The following is a 21,288-nucleotide window of genomic DNA, read 5'->3' on the forward strand; positions in this document are numbered from 1 at the left end:
CTCATAACTACAATAGTCCATTGGAGTGTCTCCAATAGGTTTTGATAATTCATAAATAACAAAATGTCTGTTCAGCTCTGTTGCTATGGACATCATTTAGTTGCTATGCACAGAATATGATTGATGCTGAAATTTAAGTATGTTTTATTATTTCCTAAGTGAAATAAAACTTTTTTATCTAATTTTTTATATCTAAATACATGTTCTCCTTTATTTTTTGACACATTCTCTTGAAAATGCCTTGGTTGTTATGCAGTGAAATTGGTTGCTATGGGCACATTACAGGATTTTTATCTCATAATATCACTATATTTATTGATAACGCAAGAGTATAATTGCAAATATACATTTAAAAATTATCAATTTGGAAGAAATTGAAAGTTTTCCTTAAAATTTGCTGTGTATTTTTAACATTTTTTAAGAGTAAAAACATAAAATTTAACCGTTTTTTCCACAAAAACAATAAAAATGCTTCTCAATTTTATATGTCATTCTTGAAAATCAACATGTATTGTGCAGGAATCAAATTCATTTTAATGCTCAGCTTGTTGTAGATTTTATATATATAAGTTTAAACTTGAGAGGTAATTTTCAATTTTTCAAATTGTAAAACTGTACAATATTTGTGTTGCCATGGCAACAGATTCCTAGGTATTTAGATTTGCTTTTAAACTTTTTTGTATACTACATATCTATAATAATTAGCATAAAGTCTGTTGTAGATGATATCAGTATTCGTTTTGTTAAAATATTCTTCCAAAAATGTTAAAATTGAAGCTATTTTTCTAAACTTAGGATGGTTTCCATGGCAACACATAGCAAGGGAAAAAAATAATAGTTTTGTTGGTCAAACATCATTTTCATATATGTAAAAGTTGTGTACTATGAAGACTTTTTACAACCAATAAAAGAAAACAGGAGGAAAAAAATTTAAGTTTCCATCTGAAGCTTGATGATTCGTGACATTCTCTCTGAAGTATTTCCATAGTATTTTGTTTTCAATTTTTCAGCTCCCGTCTCTGATATAACTCTCCACCTTCGTCCTCAATATCAATATGGAACAGATGATTTCATCAACTGTAGCGCAAAGACAATGGAACCATCAACAACTACTCTGTCCCTGGAAGTTTGTCATTCTGATTCTACTTTTATTCCCATCGAGAAATATAATATATCCTCTGTTGTCTTCAATGAGACTAGTCTGAAAAACGAAAATTGTTCTCAGGAAATGCTGCTTGGTCACCGTGTTCTCTTCAATAATCAAATGAACGTCTCCTTGCGATGTACAGTTCATGGTTCTGATATGAACACACCATTGTCTACAGATTGTGAGATTCCCGACATTTCAACTGCATTGGGTAATCTTTTCAACTCTAAATCGTCGTCTTTTCCTCTCAGATTATGCTTGTTAGCCCTATGTTGTTTCAAGTTTTCATGGGTGATAATTTCCAGTGATACCACCCTCAATTTATTACATTCGATGTTCTTGAGATCAAACAAGAAATACACATCATGAATGTAAACTTTCAGGAATGAAAGTACTGATATGAATATTTACCTTTTCATCAGAACGTTCATAAAAGCAAACTAATATATCATTGAAATTTTACATCAAAATGCATATCATTATGAGATGTGACACTGCTCCCACAAACACAAAGGAGACTTTAATTCAATTTCATAATAACAATTCAGTCGCATTGTTGGAAATGTTTTGTATTAAGTTGAATTGTTTTCTCTCTTGATTTGTGGAAAGTGTTTCATTCCTACTAATGATGCTATTTCAGATTCAGAAACGAGAAGTTTCTTTCATAAATTTCATTTCTGAACTAAACCTTTTAGAGTGTTTTACAATCATTTGAAATGAGCAATAAGTATAAGGTGGTATTATCTCGAATTTGTCTTCATGGGTTTAACTGGGGAGTTACCGACCATATCACTTTTTCTAGTAATAAGAGATGTTTTATTTCTTTGAGAGCTTTCTTTGCTGATTTTTGTTTCTTGCAATGCTTTGTCTAAGACGTTCAAAGTCTACAAAAATTCTTTACCTATATTATCCGTATTTTTCAGTGGTTGCTGTAATGGATACTTCGAGCCATGTCATTATGATACAAACAACGATAGAATTGTTGTGTCATTTCAATGTGAGCAGTTTTGAATGGGAGGCTGTTCGGTTAGACTTTCAAAACGAATCTTTAATCTCTCAAACAATCGTAAGCGTCACAAACAGCAGCAAAACCTCGAATGAAAATCGAATAAATGCGTCTTTGAGTGTAGATTCGTATTTCGTGAATGTTTCCTTTGTCTTGGATTTTGCAACTTCGAAGGATGCTTGCTCTCTGTCCGGGATGTACACATGCTCCATAGATATGGTAGACAAACACATCGCTACAGAAAGCGCGAGCACAGTTTTGAACTTTTCAGGTAAATTGGACACACCTCTTTTCCATGTTTTCGTTAGCATACCTTGGTTATATCAAAGAAATTTAAGTATTTCCATAGTATTTTGTTTTCCATTTTCAGCTCCCGTCTCTGATATAACTCTCCACCTTCGTCCTCAATATCAATATGGAACAGATGATTTCATCAACTGTAGCGCAAAGACAATGGAACCATCAACAACTACTCTGTCCCTGGAAGTTTGTCATTCTGATTCTACTTTTATTCCCATCGAGAAATATAATATATCCTCTGTTGTCTTCAATGAGACTAGTCTGAAAAACGAAAATTGTTCTCAGGAAATGCTGCTTGGTCACCGTGTTCTCTTCAATAATCAAATGAACGTCTCCTTGCGATGTACAGTTCATGGTTCTGATATGAACACACCATTGTCTACAGATTGTGAGATTCCCGACATTTCAACTGCATTGGGTAATCTTTTCAACTCTAAATCGTCGTCTTTTCCTCTCAGATTATGCTTGTTAGCCCTATGTTGTTTCAAGTTTTCATGGGTGATAATTTCCAGTGATACCATCCTCAATTTATTACATTCGATGTTCTTGAGATCAAACAAGAAATACACATCATGAATGTAAACTTTCAGGAATGAAAGTACTGATATGAATATTTACCTTTTCATCAGAACGTTCATAAAAGCAAACTAATATACCATTGAAATTTTACATCAAAATGCATATCATTATGAGATGTGACACTGCTCCCACAAACACAAAGGAGACTTTAATTCAATTTCATAATAACAATTCAGTCGCATTGTTGGAAATGTTTTGTATTAAGTTGAATTGTTTTCTCTCTTGATTTGTGGAAAGTGTTTCATTCCTACTAATGATGCTATTTCAGATTCAGAAACGAGAAGTTTCTTTCATAAATTTCATTTCTGAACTAAACCTTTTAGAGTGTTTTACAATCATTTGAAATGAGCAATAAGTATAAGGTGGTATTATCTCGAATTTGTCTTCATGGGTTTAATTGGGGAGTTACCGACCATATCACTTTTTCTAGTAATAAGAGATGTTTTATTTCTTTGAGAGCTTTCTTTGCTGATTTTTGTTTCTTGCAATGCTTTGTCTAAGACGTTCAAAGTCTACAAAAATTCTTTACCTATATTATCCGTATTTTTCAGTGGTTGCTGTAATGGATACTTCGAGCCATGTCATTATGATACAAACAACGATAGAATTGTTGTGTCATTTCAATGTGAGCAGTTTTGAATGGGAGGCTGTTCGGTTAGACTTTCAAAACGAATCTTTAATCTCTCAAACAATCGTAAGCGTCACAAACAGCAGCAAAACCTCGAATGAAAATCGAATAAATGCGTCTTTGAGTGTAGATTCGTATTTCGTGAATGTTTCCTTTGTCTTGGATTTTGCAACTTCGAAGGATGCTTGCTCTCTGTCCGGGATGTACACATGCTCCATAGATATGGTAGACAAACACATCGCTACAGAAAGCGCGAGCACAGTTTTGAACTTTTCAGGTAAATTGGACACACCTCTTTTCCATGTTTTCGTTAGCATACCTTGGTTATATCAAAGAAATTTAAGTATTTCCATAGTATTTTGTTTTCCATTTTCAGCTCCCGTCTCTGATATAACTCTCCACCTTCGTCCTCAATATCAATATGGAACAGATGATTTCATCAACTGTAGCGCAAAGACAATGGAACCATCAACAACTACTCTGTCCCTGGAAGTTTGTCATTCTGATTCTACTTTTATTCCCATCGAGAAATATAATATATCCTCTGTTGTCTTCAATGAGACTAGTCTGAAAAACGAAAATTGTTCTCAGGAAATGCTGCTTGGTCACCGTGTTCTCTTCAATAATCAAATGAACGTCTCCTTGCGATGTACAGTTCATGGTTCTGATATGAACACACCATTGTCTACAGATTGTGAGATTCCCGACATTTCAACTGCATTGGGTAATCTTTTCAACTCTAAATCGTCGTCTTTTCCTCTCAGATTATGCTTGTTAGCCCTATGTTGTTTCAAGTTTTCATGGGTGATAATTTCCAGTGATACCATCCTCAATTTATTACATTCGATGTTCTTGAGATCAAACAAGAAATACACATCATGAATGTAAACTTTCAGGAATGAAAGTACTGATATGAATATTTACCTTTTCATCAGAACGTTCATAAAAGCAAACTAATATACCATTGAAATTTTACATCAAAATGCATATCATTATGAGATGTGACACTGCTCCCACAAACACAAAGGAGACTTTAATTCAATTTCATAATAACAATTCAGTCGCATTGTTGGAAATGTTTTGTATTAAGTTGAATTGTTTTCTCTCTTGATTTGTGGAAAGTGTTTCATTCCTACTAATGATGCTATTTCAGATTCAGAAACGAGAAGTTTCTTTCATAAATTTCATTTCTGAACTAAACCTTTTAGAGTGTTTTACAATCATTTGAAATGAGCAATAAGTATAAGGTGGTATTATCTCGAATTTGTCTTCATGGGTTTAATTGGGGAGTTACCGACCATATCACTTTTTCTAGTAATAAGAGATGTTTTATTTCTTTGAGAGCTTTCTTTGCTGATTTTTGTTTCTTGCAATGCTTTGTCTAAGACGTTCAAAGTCTACAAAAATTCTTTACCTATATTATCCGTATTTTTCAGTGGTTGCTGTAATGGATACTTCGAGCCATGTCATTATGATACAAACAACGATAGAATTGTTGTGTCATTTCAATGTGAGCAGTTTTGAATGGGAGGCTGTTCGGTTAGACTTTCAAAACGAATCTTTAATCTCTCAAACAATCGTAAGCGTCACAAACAGCAGCAAAACCTCGAATGAAAATCGAATAAATGCGTCTTTGAGTGTAGATTCGTATTTCGTGAATGTTTCCTTTGTCTTGGATTTTGCAACTTCGAAGGATGCTTGCTCTCTGTCCGGGATGTACACATGCTCCATAGATATGGTAGACAAACACATCGCTACAGAAAGCGCGAGCACAGTTTTGAACTTTTCAGGTAAATTGGACACACCTCTTTTCCATGTTTTCGTTAGCATACCTTGGTTATATCAAAGAAATTTAAGTATTTCCATAGTATTTTGTTTTCCATTTTCAGCTCCCGTCTCTGATATAACTCTCCACCTTCGTCCTCAATATCAATATGGAACAGATGATTTCATCAACTGTAGCGCAAAGACAATGGAACCATCAACAACTTCTCTGTCCCTGGAAGTTTGTCATTCTGATTCTACTTTTACTCCGATTCAGGATTTTCTGAAAACATCTGCTTTTAATGAGACTAGTCTGAAAAACGAAAATTGTTCTCATGAAATCTTGCTAAGTCATCTTGTTCCTTTTGACAATCAGATTAATGTATTCTTCAGATGTAGATTTTACAATTCCGACTTAAATACAACGATGGTTTCCAACTGCACGAAACCAAATATCGTTCCTGTTTTAGGTATTTCCTAAGTTTTGATTACGGAGTAGTTTTAAACATATTTTTTTATTCGAATAATTGAGTTTTATTTTAGATAGCATCACATCATGTGCTTTTTCAACTGTTATATATTACTTCTTTTTTTATAAAATGCCAAGAGGAGAGAGTCATACATTTAGCATATCTTATTAACCACGAGAGAGAGAGAGAGAGAGAGAGAGAGAGAGAGAGAGAGAGAGAGAGAGAGAATTTCAAAATAATTTTGGCTGAAAAACAATTTCATTACCAGGAACTTGTCCTAATGCTAGTAACACGGGATGCTGGTTAAAATATCACTAATATTATGAATGATCGTCAAGGAATTTTATATCTATTTTGGCCATAATTAATCAACAATCAGTGTATTTTTAATTATTTCCTTAGGCTTTAATGTTTTCCACTATCATATATACTAGTTGTGCTCGCTGATGTGTTTTTATTTTTCTACACTTTTGACACGTAAGTAATGTTGCCTATTATTTATTACAGTGATTGCAGAAATGACTCCATCAATATCTGCTAAGTTGGATACTGTTACAGAAATGAACTGTTTCATACAAACCATGCGGTTAACATGGACATCTGTTTTTATAAAAGGACACAACGAAACAGCATCCAATGTATTATTAACTATCTATAATGATAGCAAGATAGAATCTCAGGACTCTAAAATCAAAGGCACAGTTATTATTGATGATGAATATGTTAATGTTACAGTTTTCCTCAATACAAGTAAAGACTCGAATGCTTGTGAACTAAATAAAAATTACTCATGTGACATTACTCTCACGGACACATCAATTCAAACTATACGTGCCAATACTTCATTTATGATACAAGGTAAGTCCGAGATGTTAAAACTATAGATTTCCATAGTGAGATTAAAATGAAACGTATGTTTGATTATGGACAAATATTTATTTACTAAAATGATTTAATAGTATTTCTTCCTGATACTAAGTATATGCATTTTCTATTAAAAAACATTATCTTGTCTTATAAGAAAAAGAAAGAGTGGATCTACGAACATTACCTTTTATCATAAAAAAGAAAGAGTGGGTCCACGAGAGCCTTTAGCATGCAGTCATAATAATACAATGTACAAGAAAATGTTATATGCTTTGAATTGGTTTAAAATAAATAAAGGAAAAAAGAGGAATAGTTAGCTATTTCTAATCCAATACACACTTACAGTGTATACGTGTAACTTTATACCCAGTTTAAACGCTTAATATTCATGTCTTCTTGTACCCTTCTAGCTCCTTTGTCTACAATTGAAATAACTGCCGACTATTCCTACGTCAGTGGGTCCAATGTTACCATTAACTGTACCGTTCAGCTTGGAGACCTTAATGACACAGAAGTTTCCTTGGAAGTCTGTCAAAATGGAAAGTATGAGGATATACAGGCAACAGAAAAAGTGGTTCAAGAGGTCTTCAAATTGGATAGCGATAAAAACGCCTTTTGTACAAATCAAGTACTGTATAGCTATCACATACTTTTGATGGATTCAAGAAATGGATCATATGTCCGATGTCACGGTAACGATGTCCTCTACAACGAAACTTTGTCAACAAAGTGCGTGTCAATCAATGTTACGCAAGGTAGTTTGTTTTAAGACAGCATAAAAATTTTGATGTATAGGTTAAGATAAAAAAAATTATTAGAACATAAAAATTTTGATGTAGAGGTTTAAATAAAAAATAATTAATTATATATTGATTAATTATAGTTAAGTATCTATAGTCACCTATGCATGTAGTTATAAATTAGAAATCTAAACTATCAAAATAGCAAAGCATACCCAGTATATTGAATCAAGGTAACTTGCTTAATGGAAAGTCATCATATATGATTATATTTCTTATATTTTTCATTCTCTTGCAGTCGAAGCTGATATGGAGCCAGAAAAGTTATATGGAGAGCTGAACTCAACAGCTACCTTTAAATGCAGAATTCCTCTCTCTCAATCTTATTTCTCTGCATTCCAGTTTTTCAACGATTCTTCTTATCCACTTATATCAATAAATTCTGACAACAACTATACTATTCTACCCCAGAATGATCGAATATCTGCAGTATATACTAGCAATCAGTTTGATGAGTACAGAGCAGTGAATTTCACCCTTGACCTCCGACCCGGAGATGACCTTTGCAACTTAGCTGGCCCTTACTTTTGTAAAGTAAATACCTTCAACGAGAGTCTTATTCTTCCTGCAGATGACGTTGGCTATCTGTATATAGCAGGTAAATAAATAAATTCATTTTCCATTTGTAGAGTTGTTTTCAAAAATCAGTGAGAAATTTACTCTTGTATTAGCCGTTAATTTGTCTCAGATTTCCGAGGACAAAGTTTGATTGATATCTGTATAATCTCTGCCATCATAAAAATAAATGAACAAAAATATGCGTTTGGTGTGATATCATAAGACGGCGGAGAATGCAATTTTGCTCGAATATTTTATATAAGCCGAATAATTGCTACATAAACTCAAAGTCTAAGGACATTTATCTGTCACAAATTTCCACTGTTCAAAAATAACTTCGATGTTTTCGCACAATTTGTTAAATATGAGAATGATTTAATAGAAATGCCAGAAAGACATTAATTAAACGGATCAGTAAAAGCGAAATATTATTGATCTTTTTTACATTAGTCTATTTCCGCTTTGAATTCAAGTAAATTTTGTCAAAATTACATGTACTTCCGAGGAGATATGAGACAGTCTATTGTTCGTTAAAATTTTAATTCAAAACTATAGGCCTAAGTAAGATCTTAGAAAATTTTAAGCTTAAACGGTAATCCTTATATCAGTGTCTAATGAACTGAATTAACTCTCATAACATTTCAGCACCTCCTACCGATGTGTCCATCGAGATCGAACCTAGTTATCTGAATGCTTCACTGGGTGGTGACACCATCAACTGCACTGCAATAATGAATCCTAATACAACAACATTGTCACTTGTTATCCTTTTTAATGAAACTTATGAAATGGTTCCGAGAAACATAACAGAAATATTTACGGGACCCATGGTGACTAGTGATTGTCGTTATGAAAGCCGTGTAGTGGTTACTGCAACGTTTGACAACTTTGGTGGAAGTACTGTCGCTTGCTTAGCAATAGACAACGCATTTGGTAAAGAATATTTTTCTACAAGAGAAACCATAAATATAACTTATGAAGTTCATTGAAAAAGTTTGTGAACGAAACCAAAAAATGCAAAGTTATATTTCTGTTGAATTGATATAAATGTATTGTTATTAATTACATGTATAGACAAGATGTTGAAAAATTGCTTCAATGGTTTTTCGTTGTTTACTTGTGTTTTCACGCAATACAGTCATCTGGCCAGTCTATGTGGCCGGTCAATGTTGTTACATATGATTTAGTCTCGAGATTTGATAAAATATCAAACGCAAAATGTATGTATATAATATAAAACGCATTATTACATCATACTTTCTTGCGGGTATAACCGATCTTTAACATGCATATTTTTCTTACACAATAAATGAACATGTTTACATGGAATATATATACTTTAGTAAATGTAGCTCATGCAACTTTTTTGGTTTTTTACAACAATATTTTTAAGAGAAATCTTAGTCTTGACAATACAAACACGCTATTGATATTTAAGTGAGTGAGACCACGTGACTTCCAAACTGAGGTGAGAAACACGTAAAATTACCGTTTGACATAATTTGTATCACGTTTTGAGTTGCAGTTCATCCAGGGCGATTCCAACTTTTACTCCTCTGCGTGTTTTCCTATATGAATACACTACTTTCGGTCTCTTTCCTGTTTGGGTTTCATTTTTTTAAGCCCAGAGTCAGAGATTTTGGACTACCATGTGTTCGTTTGACTTAAATCGTGCGATTTGTTTTTAAAGTCGCTACACATGCGCAAGCTTTGCATTCTTTCTATTTTTTTTTGGTGTGACTCAACAACTTTTTAAAATTTAATATATTAATATATTTTAAAAGACACCGACTCTGAGAATATAATTTTACGAAAATGGAAACTTTCTAGGAGAATTATTTTTTACAAACAACCAGATATATTTTTTAACCATAACTATCGGAGCAAGTGGCTTTAAAGACATACAGTTGAAAAATAAATAAAAAATGATTTATCAAAACTATACTTTATATTAAAAGAACTCTTCTGAACATTTCCTCATAAATATTCTAATCATTTCCATTTGTTAATGAAAGAAGCGAAAAACATAGGTAAGAAGATGTCAATTAAAGTATTTCTTTGTGTGTTCTTCTTTTTTATTCATTTAGATAAACAACAGGATTGCAGGAATTAGCCTTATTAAAAGAATAAAAAGGACGAATAATGACCCCCATAGAAAAATGACCGGGCGTCGGAAAATGACCCCCAGCCCAGCCGTAAAAAATGTCCTTTTTTGTAGGACCCTAGGGGTCAGTTTTCTACTATAAGAAATTGACTCCCGTTAAAAAATGACCCCCATCCTAACAAAGAAGTACTAAGTTTAAAAGAGGTCACTGATGCCAAGTTTGGGGCTCAGCGTTTAATTCTCTTAACTTGTAAGTTTTTTTTCTGTCGAACACTGGACGAACATACAATTAAAATTATATATATATATATATATATATATATATATATATATATATATATATATATATATATATATATATATATATATATATATATATATATATATATATATATATATATATATATATATACATTTGTAATAGCATTACATGCGTTTCAATCTATTAGACATATTGTGTTCTCAAAACACAATAAAAACGAACAACATATACGTCACAGTGGCTATCTGTTAAGACCTTTTTTATGTCTTACATAACGGTAGTCGGGACAACATATTATCATCGCCAAAATTTATTTCATCTGAGCATTTTCTCGAAAATGTCTTGGAAGAATCTTAATTAAAATTTTCAGAAATGACGATCAGCAATTTTAGATATGCTTTAGACATTGTTTTTCAAAATGACCGCCGTTGCCATAAAAACAAATGGAAAATGACAAATTTTGTTCACAAATTTCTTGCAGCCGGCTTTGACAATCTTTTTGAAACCTAACTTAAATAAATAACTATCAGCAACACTAGTTTAGTCGTGCTCTCTAAATTTAATTTTTTTAAATGACGATCATTGCAATGGAAACGACGCGGGAATCTTTTTTTTTTTTTTTACAAAACTAGTGAGTTAACTAAAAGTTCTGGGGGTTTTTTTTATTGTTTTGTTTAGGGTTTGTTTTGTTTTATTTTATTTTTTTTTTTGTTTGGTTGGTTGGTTTTTTTGTTTGTTTGTTTGTTTGTTTGTTGTTGTTTTTTTTGTTATTGTTGTTGTTTTAATTTTGATATTTTACTGAATATAGACGTTTAAGGCCATTTAACAATTCAAAAAATCAGATAAACAGGATATCTTTTGAATTGAATTTTCCATCAACAACTTCTTATATGTATTTACGTACTGTAATATCCCAATATTACCTGCATATAGAATTTATGTCTTCAAACTTATTCGGTAAGCCAGAATATCCGCTGAGTACAATCAACTTTTAAAACTAGTCAGGATACTGACAAATAAGTTGATTTTACAGAGCTTTCAACGGTCTAAATCAAAGTCAGCGTTTCGAAAATTCCAGTGTCATTATACGTAATGACAGTGCTAGCAAATACATTAAGTTTTTTTTTTTAGAATCGTGTTATCTTTAGCACATTTAAAAGAATTCATGAAGGCCATTACTTTTACACATACGGAATTAAAGGCAATAGTACTGTGTTGTTGAAACCAAGACAAAAATATATAATTGTTTTGACGAATTATATAATTATATCGACAAAAAAGATATTTGTTCTGACCAGTCGGGCGAACAAGATGTTTGTTTGGACAAATATATTCTTCCTTCATATAAATTAAATATACTCGTACGTTAGGAGAAATTAAAAGTATATATTTTTATGTTCGGAATTGTTTTGAAGAACTTGATATTTGCATGGACAACTTGCTGAAATACAAATTTGTTCGAACAGAATTGATATTCTTCTTTAGACAAGACTTATCATTCCTCTGATAAAGGACAGTATCAAGAAAATCAAAGATAGTACATGTATGAAATAGGGAGATAACGAACAGTATTCAAGCTCAAAATCCATTAAACTATACACATCGGGAGCAGAGCAAACAAAACATTAGAGGTGGGGTCAGGTGCCATGGAGGAGTGAGCATCCCATGTCGACCGGTCACATCCGCCGTGTGCTCCTTGTCATGATCGGGAAATAACGGAAAAATTCGTCGACAATTCAGTGTGTAAATGATGCCTACGATTAGTTTTAGTATGAAAAACTTCAGTTAGAAAATGACTTAATGATAGATTGTATTTGCTGAAAAGGTCATTGTATCGACCATTGTACTTACGAAATTATGACTTTAAAGGAGACTGTTGTTATTCTTGTTTCATAAACTTGTTTGTTAATAACTTACCTCGTTCTAGAAATTTTTCATACGTAGAGAATCTCTTGCGTCGTTGATATATCTTAATGTCGATTCGAAGGCCATAGCAAGAGATCTTTTTAATATCAACATCAGAGTACTTATGTGTACAATCAGAATGTTTTTTGAAAAAATAATTAATTTTGCAAATGACCGATGACAAGGTAAGTAATTTACGGGTTCATTTTTTTTATTAAAAAAGCGGCTGTCAATGATGTCAAAAAGCCTGAACTCTAATTTATCGTGTGGAATGGTTGCATACATAGTTGAAAAGTCGTACGTTTTTATGTTATTGATTTTGGTTAAATTTTGTGATTTTAAATTTTCCACTTCTTTTTTTTTTACTTCTGAATTATTGAACACAGAGGGATATATGGTTTTCATATTGCCCCTCAATCGCTTAATTCGAGATTTTAACATACATCTGATACATTTAATCCATTCTGACAAAGTGTCAAGGTCTTCTTTTTCATGTTTGGCCCATCATCTGGCGTAATCTTCCACAGAATTCATAATATTTATGAAATTATGATTCCAGTTGAAAGATTGGGATTCTCTAAATTTTGGCCCGTTTAAAATAAGTGATTTAAGGTCCTCATCATTATCTATATCTACGTCACCATTAATAACGTGCCCAGCAGGACTATAGTTGTAGGTAAAGAAGAACATGAACACGATGGAGGATTATGTTTTAGATGCTTAATATCCAGGCTCTGTAAAGTTTTCTTGTATTTAAAAGGTTTGGAAGCAATAGTCGATTTATAGGAAATACAGGGTGTAGTCTTTAATAGGAAATATGGTGGAATACAAGACTGGACCCTTTTGTGATTAAGAATATTACTTATATTATAGACCGATGTCTATGACTACGCTTACGTCTCTTCGTACTGTTAAAAAGACCCATCACATTCACTTTACTACACTGTGGAATTGAAAGATTCACAACACTATCGACATTGTCATTGCTACCATATGGAAAGGCCGTGCCTAGTTTTCTAATCCAATATTCTTCTCGTTGTCTACGGAAAGGTGTACTCAGAGATGCGCTATTAGTATGATGGTAAATCTTTTATAGAATTATAACTTTCGTTGACAAATTAGAATGATCAGGTTAATTAAAATGCTTGTATGGAAGCTGCTACAGCATATGGATCCAGTGCACGTTGGGGATGAGATATGGGTATCTGATAAATTTTTTTACTGACTCATTCCTTTGTGGTTTTTGAGATTTCATGGAAGTTTTATTTGCAGTTTATTTTAAAATTGCTTTTATCTCAACTTTTGTTTGCCGTTTGCACAGGATAGTTTTTTTTCGGTTTAAATGAAATTGATCCAAGCGTCTGTAAACATTATTAATATTTCTTATTCAAATTGATAGACATATTTGCTATGTGTCCAAGAATTCCATATATGTACATTGTTACAATCATTGAGGTAAAAAAAACATAGACATTTCTTTCTCTAGGATATATAAGGAATGAATTAAAAATGTTCTTTAAAACAATGATAATTTGACAAATCAATATGGAATCATTTTCACATAGTCTAGATTTAAGTCGATTGGTGTTGTCAATTTATCATAAAAAACATACAATTTTGTTCGAAAGATTAAATGAGTCCAAGATATCATCGCTGTATCCTCAATTTTTACCTAAAATGAGTATTTTGGCGCTCGTCTCTTGGCTTATAATTCTTAATCTTTTTAAACCCCCCCCCCCCCCAAGAAAAGAATATTCTAATAAAATTTGAAAGGGGTCATTATTCTACAGGTCAGTGTTCTTTACGTAGGGTATGGAGATTATAAGGGTGATGTTACTTTTTCTAGAGGCAAAAGGGTCATTTTTCTACGTCGAATAATGACCGCGGTCACAATTCTTCGTCTTTACACCGACACACGTGTACAAGGTAAGATTTGTATTATAATAACTTGTATTACGAAACAAAATCTCGTGTGTACACTCTTAATAAAGTGTATCATAAGATATTTCTGACCTAATAAAACTTTGGTAATCTTGAATAGAGCAATGTTCTATTTCTTAATCTAAATCTTAGCTGACCTTTTATTCCAATGTAAATCATATATGGTACCAATTTTGATGCACCAGATGCGCATTTCGACAAATTAGGTCTCTTCAGTGATGCTCATGCCGAAACGTTGGAAATCCAAAATATTAAATAAAAAGACTTTGAAGAGCTGAAAAAACTATGCCAAACTAGTGCCAAATACGTCAAAGGATAAGAGCTATAAATGAGGAAGATATTCCTTCATTTTGAAATAAATTTCTAAATTTTACCACTGCAATATAATATATATCCTTATTTTCAAGCTAGTACCGAAGTACTTAGCTACTGAGCTGTAGAGACCCTGGGGGACTAACAGTCCACCAACAGAGGCCTCAATTTTGATGCACCAGATGGGCATTTCGACAAATTATGTCTCTTCAGTGATGCTCATGCCGAACCAATCAGATGGTTCTGTTATACAGCAGGGTCATGTAGTAAGCATCCTGTTATTATTTATAACGCCTGTTGCTTTGACTCAAGAAATTTATTACAATTTACATATGTAGATTTCCATAATTACAAAGAATATCATAATGATATCCCCTACTACCCAAACTCCGTCACCATAAGCGGAAAAGACGTCAGGTTACCCTCTGAATTATTTTTTGATTTGTTTTATGTTTGCTACACTTAGTAATGAACTTAAACATTGTTTTCAGAACTATTTAAAAAAAATCAGTCATTGGACTTATACAAAACTACTATAAATAGAACGCATATCACATCCGTGTACATTACGTCAAATGAACCCTAACTCCGTCACCAGTGCCCTCTGCAATATGTCGACGTATTAATTAGATTTTTAGCTCTACTGGTCAGAGACCAGAAGAGCTTATGCGATAGTAAGGTGTCCGTCGTCCGTCCGTCTAGCTGTCTGTCTGTCTGTCCGTCCGTTTGTAAACAATTTTTCAATATGCTACTCCTCCTACAGTTTTGGTCTGATTTCAATATTACTTGGCACACAAGTAGACTACACTAAGATACATAATTCTGTGTATCGGTTTTTGATTTCGATGAATGGTGTTGCCATGGTTACTAAAAATAGAAATTTCTGTGAAAAACATTCAAAATGCTACTCCTCCTACAGTTTTGAACTGATTTCAATATAACTTGGCACACAAGTAGACTATACAAAGATACATAATTCTGTGTATCGGTTTTTGATCTCGATAAATGGAGTTGCCATGGTTACTAAAAATAAAATTTTTTCTGAAATACTTTCAAAATGCTACTCCTCCTACAGTTTTCGTCTGATTTCAATATAACTTGGCACACAAATAGACTATAATAAGATACATAAGTCCGTGTATCGATTTTTGATTTCGATGAATGGTGTTGCCACGGTTACTAACAATAGAAATTTCTGTGAAATACTTTCAAAATGCTACTCCTCTTACAGTTTTGGTCTGATTTCAGTATAACTTGGCAAACAAGTAGACTACACTAAGATACATAATTCTTTATATTGATTTTCTGATTTCGATGAACATTGTTGCCATGGTTACTAAAAATATAAATTTTCTTGAAATACTTTCAAAATGCTACTCCTCCTACACTTTTTTGTCTGATTTCAGTATAATGTAGCATACAAGTAGACTACAGAGATACATAATTGGTGTTATTGTTTTTTGATTTTGTGGAATGATGTTGCCATGGTTACTTAAATAAAAATTTCTGTAAAATTGTTTTAAAAGGCTACTCCTCCTACAGTTTTAGTCTGATATAATAATAAATCTTGCCACAAAAGAGACTAAACTAAGGATCATTATTCTACTTATTGCTGTTGCAAAGTTTCAAGTCCAAGTGCTTCTTTTATCTTCCTTTATAAATACAACCAGTAGAGCTACAGTCTCGTCAGAGACTTCTGGTTTTTTTCCAGTTTAGTGTTTTCTCCCTTCATCTTTTACTTGTAAACATAGAAAATAAGTTCTGATGATTTGAAATAGTGTTAAATTGTATTTTTAGAAACGTATCAACAACAGAGAAAATAACGTTAATATAATATTTTATATGTAATTACGCCACGCTACGTTATCTCCAACATGTAGCGTATTAGGGCATATTGAGACGAAAAATAAAATATTTTTAGCCGTATTCAATATGGTAGGTCATATTAATCCTTTGGCAAAGACCTTCATAAATATGACTGACATGTAAAAATGAGCATATTGACGCACCTGTTGGAGGTATCGATGGAATAGCGCATACTGGAAAAAGTACTTACTGATTTCACATAAAATATGATAAATACAATAGATCATGTGTAATTGTTTTTATTTTTGACGCATTTTTGAACTTGACTGAAAAAATTGATCGGCATTTGATTGTAAATTTTCAGCATGTAAAAAATGACGTCACAATCGCATTCGATTACAAACAGCGCGGAGTTTTCCGAAATTGACGCAGTTAGGGTAGTGACGGAGTTAAGGTGTTTGGCGATATATGTCATTAACTTCTTCCATTTATTCAAGCGATTCAGATCAATGCAAAAATACAAAATGTTTGCACTAATATTGAAGAGAACTAAAAAAAATATACACGAATAATTATTACCCCATTGTACAGTTGTGCTGAAATTGTTTTGTGAGAAATATTGCAGGAAAACAACACGTGATTTTTTCTATGTAAAATCTCTTAGAACTGCTATTAGCTAGTGTGTGTACAAACAGAATATTGAATGTTTTGTAGTTTGATATGGCATAATTTTTATGAGTGGGACAGGATTTATTATCATTTTCAAGAATGCAAAGCACGAGTGAACATATAAACTAATACTGTCTCACGATTGAATACATTCCATATACTGAATTTTCTGCTTATTACATTTTTTTTCATCTAATTTCCCTCTGCCTCTGTCTTTTTGTCACGCAGGTTGTGACGTCATAGTTGGGTGGTGGAGATAACAATTGTGAGATTGTAACATAGAAATCAACAACATATTTGGAGAATTTACTTTGGCAGTTTTAGTCTTTGTCAGGATTGATTGATTGATTGTATGTTGTTTTACGTCCCGTTTGAGAATTTTTCACTCATATAAAGACGTCACCATATACCGATGAAGGGCTTCAAATTTAGACCTTTATTCGGCACTCAGGGCCATTGAGCAGTGAGGGATCTTTATCATGCCAACGCCTACCGTGGCACGGGGCCTCGTTTTTTTAATGTCTCATCCGAAGGACCCGCAACTTTCACTTCAAAGTGCCGAGCGTTTGGCGAAGGAACAGACAGTTGCTACCAATTTTTTTTATCAACTTAGGTCAGTCGCGGCCGTGATTCGAACACACGACCTTCCGATCACGGAGCGAGCGCTCTACTGACTGAGCTACCGTGACGACTGTCTCTGTCAGGATCGTTTGTTTACTCTCTCTAACTAATTATAACAGACCAGGGAGTGATTTATACAACATCTTTCCTCAAGGGAAGGGAAATCGAGAGTTTTACTTCACTTATGATATTCTTTCACACTGTGACAAAATATCCCTTTGATTTTCTTTCACACTGTAACAAAATATCACTTTTATTCATTATAAATTCAGTATCTCACTGTTGAAATGTAATCAAAGGAATTACTGTAATACAAAAATATTATAATATTTGTATTATATTACAATTTTTCTTTTTGTACAGGTCTTTAGATTCGACTGATAATTATATAAGACGCCAAGTTTAATTCACCGGGATCAAAGTGAACAGTTCATTACCCTCCTTGTGCATCTACCCTAGCAGCTTGCAGATAATTATATATGCAATGCAACAACTTGAACTATACCAAATTTGTTTTTGTTTGTTTGTTTGTTGTTTAACATCCCTCTCGAGAATTTTTCACTCATATGGTGACGCCATCACTTGCCGGTGTAGAGCTGCAACTTTTTACCTATGCTCGGCACTCAGGGCCATTGAGCAGTGAGGGATCTTTATCATGCCAGCACATACTGCGACACGGGACCTCGGTTTATACGGTCTCATCCGAATTAAATGATTATTAAAAACTTATTTTGCATAAAAATTGCCTTTTCAGTCCAGTTTATTACAGCATATAGGTATAGCATAAGCTAAAATTTTACATAGATATTGCTAATAAGCAAATTTTTCTCCATCATACGAATTCTTGGTAAACCAGGTGTGTTTGCTTTTTCTGCAACACAAGAGACCAGTAACTGCAATAGGATAATCTACATCATACGTAAATACCACTATACTGTAACGGACGTGTACTGTAGACGGAAATCAATTATGCGCTTCCAAAAAAGATCACAATGAAAACTGAGTTTAAACGACCACAGCCTTCAGATATTTAGGGCGAGTATTCAGCTCCTTGTAATATCTGAATTAGTGGTACTATGGTATGCGTGGGGACGACACTATTTGTTAAAGGCTACTTTAGTGAAGTAAAATAATTACATGTTATGTCTTGTGATAACATTATACACAATATGTTAGAGTACCTTATAAGTCGGTCCTTAAATCTACTTGAAATGTACTCCAAAATGCGTGCACTACAATTTTGTTCCATGTCCATTTGCCTTTTGAAAGGATTGTACACAATTAATTGAAATGGACCCTTATCTAAAATAATCATGCTTGTCTTAATTGGTCCAACTCACTTATATACAAGAGTTAGTTGCATTTGAATAACTATCATTCCTCCGGGTATAGTGGTAATTAAAGGATTAAAATTAAAATATTAAGATTATTAATGGGTTTTTTTTAAGAATTGCAAATATATTTGATATTAGGTCTCCGTAAAATGCCAAAACAAAATGAAGTGTGTAGACCTTGATATGTTAGCTGTTCTCTAGGCCAAATCTTCATAAATATTTTCGTCGGGACATGTTGACATATTGTGAATAATGTACATTAAAACATCAATTTGGTCTCTGTATGAAATCTTTACAATCAGCTAGGTAAGTGTCTTATTATATGATATTTACATTCAGTGTAATTCTCTTTATAAAATCCGTTTGAAATCTACAACATTCAATACCTTATAACACATGCCAAACCTTGCCACTGCGCGGTAGAATACAGTCAAAAATATACGCATTTTCAATCCTCTAGGAACATCAAATGTATATTGTTTTGGTTCAGTTTAATTAAAAACTATTGTCCTATTGAATTATTGTAAAAATATAACAATTTTACCTTTAAAATTAACTTTCTACCTTTATTTTCAACCTAGCAATATTCATTAGCGTTTTTTTTAACTTTCCTCGTCACAACGGCTCTTATATCTACGTGTAATAAGCACACCAGTTCTGAAAGGCGATAAATTCATAGTAAAGATAAACGAAATTTACAGTTACGAATAGAGAAAATTAGAGAATATAAAAAAAACATTAAATTCTTATTTGTGGATGTCATCGGTCCTATAACAGCACCTGTCTGTGCCGACAAAAGTGCAGAATTCAGTTATAGCTATAGGATAGACGACATTCAAAAATAAGAATTCAATGCTTAATTATATCTGTCCTTGCTTTGTGTCCTCGAGTGATTACAAATGTCTTGACTAATTTTTGCTTGTTCAGTCCTGTTGCACAAAATGATGCAGGGAAGATACCCATACGTCATGCAATATGAAGGGATTTTCAAAAAAGGTATAACGAATTCTCTGTTTCGAACGAAATTAAGTGTTAACCTGTATTGGCAATGTTTCTTCAAAACTCTGTTAAGGTTGAATTTCTGATCATCTCAATAATATGCTGAAATGCTCCATCTTTTTCCTATCATCTTTTTTAAATAGCACCCTTAAAGTCTATTACTATAATTCATTTGACATTCCTTACTCAAGATAGTCAAAAGCTTGATTGAGCATTTCTGATTAGTTTTCCGTCTTTGAATGTTGTCTGTAAACATTTAACAAATCGTTGTCCTTTAATTTCAGTAAAACTTGGTATACAGCACTCTTCTCAGAATATTTCAGATCTGTTCAAATTAATTATTTTGATCTCTTTAAAATTCAAGAATTTTTAAAGAAATAGCGTCAAATTTTCAAAAATATTCCTTTTAAAAATAGCAATGTTACAATGACATATTGCTATGACAGATTCTCCATAAAATACATATGCATGTACAAAATACATTGTATTCTCTAGGATTGAGTAGATTCAATTTTTAACAGCCATCACACCGAGGACAACATGCCTGAAATTGGTTATAAAATTTATTATATATATATAATAGTTAAAAATTTATCTAAATCATAATTCCTAGGGCCATGGTGGGTCAAAAGTAAAGTAATTTAAATTTTAACACTGGAATACATAGAGAAGTATGGAATCCGGATAGGACAATGTAGTTCACTATTGCATCATCGCACCATCGAGGGCTATGATGCAATAATGCTATGTCGATGAAGAGATGATGCAAAAGTGCGATGACGATGGTACGATGGCACGATGAAGCGATAGCGCGATGGTACAATAGTGATGACGAGATAGGTCGATGACGATTGAGCGGTGATACGATGATTATGAAGCAATATTCAATATCGCTCACTCATTCCATCCCTCCGTCGTTATTGCTTTATCGCACCATCGCATCTTTCATCGCGCTATCGCACCATCGTTTCATCGTTATCGCACCATCGTCTCATCGTCATTGTCATAGCGCCATCGACCCAACAGTCGATGCTTGATAGTGCGATAGTGAACTACGTGGCCCTATCTGGATTCAACAGAGATGACATGTATACATACCTTTTTTTCAAGAATACAAACACAAAATTTAAAAAAAAAATGCTCAATTGTCTTCACGTTATACAATGTTATATACATGAAGAATCAAGATACAGTGGATTGTTGGGCAAAGTGGGAC

At 33.0% G+C, this 21,288-nt stretch overlaps 2 protein-coding genes across 2 annotated transcripts; both read left to right on the forward strand.

Moving 5' to 3' along the window:
- The first annotated feature begins 1,003 nt into the window (after positions 1–1,003).
- On the forward strand, positions 1,004–5,843 carry LOC133181119 (uncharacterized). Its single transcript, XM_061315661.1, has 8 exons — positions 1,004–1,358; positions 2,071–2,424; positions 2,524–2,871; positions 3,584–3,937; positions 4,037–4,384; positions 5,097–5,450; positions 5,550–5,753; positions 5,818–5,843. The coding sequence occupies exons 1-8, from the start codon at positions 1,094–1,096 to the stop codon at positions 5,841–5,843; spliced, it is 2,253 nt and encodes a 750-aa protein (XP_061171645.1). The 5' UTR covers positions 1,004–1,093.
- LOC133181199 (uncharacterized) lies at positions 5,744–9,189 on the forward strand. Its single transcript, XM_061315735.1, has 5 exons — positions 5,744–5,894; positions 6,402–6,752; positions 7,172–7,516; positions 7,800–8,159; positions 8,765–9,189. Exons 1-5 carry the CDS (start codon positions 5,852–5,854, stop codon positions 9,106–9,108), a joined length of 1,443 nt encoding a protein of 480 aa, XP_061171719.1. The 5' UTR covers positions 5,744–5,851; the 3' UTR covers positions 9,109–9,189.
- Positions 9,190–21,288: the final 12,099 nt, after the last annotated feature.

Source organism: Saccostrea echinata, unplaced genomic scaffold (assembly GCF_033153115.1).
Source record: "Saccostrea echinata isolate AGI-Se365-2 ecotype Australia unplaced genomic scaffold, CSIRO_AGI_Sech_v1 ptg000008l, whole genome shotgun sequence".
NCBI lineage: Eukaryota > Metazoa > Mollusca > Bivalvia > Ostreida > Ostreidae > Saccostrea > Saccostrea echinata.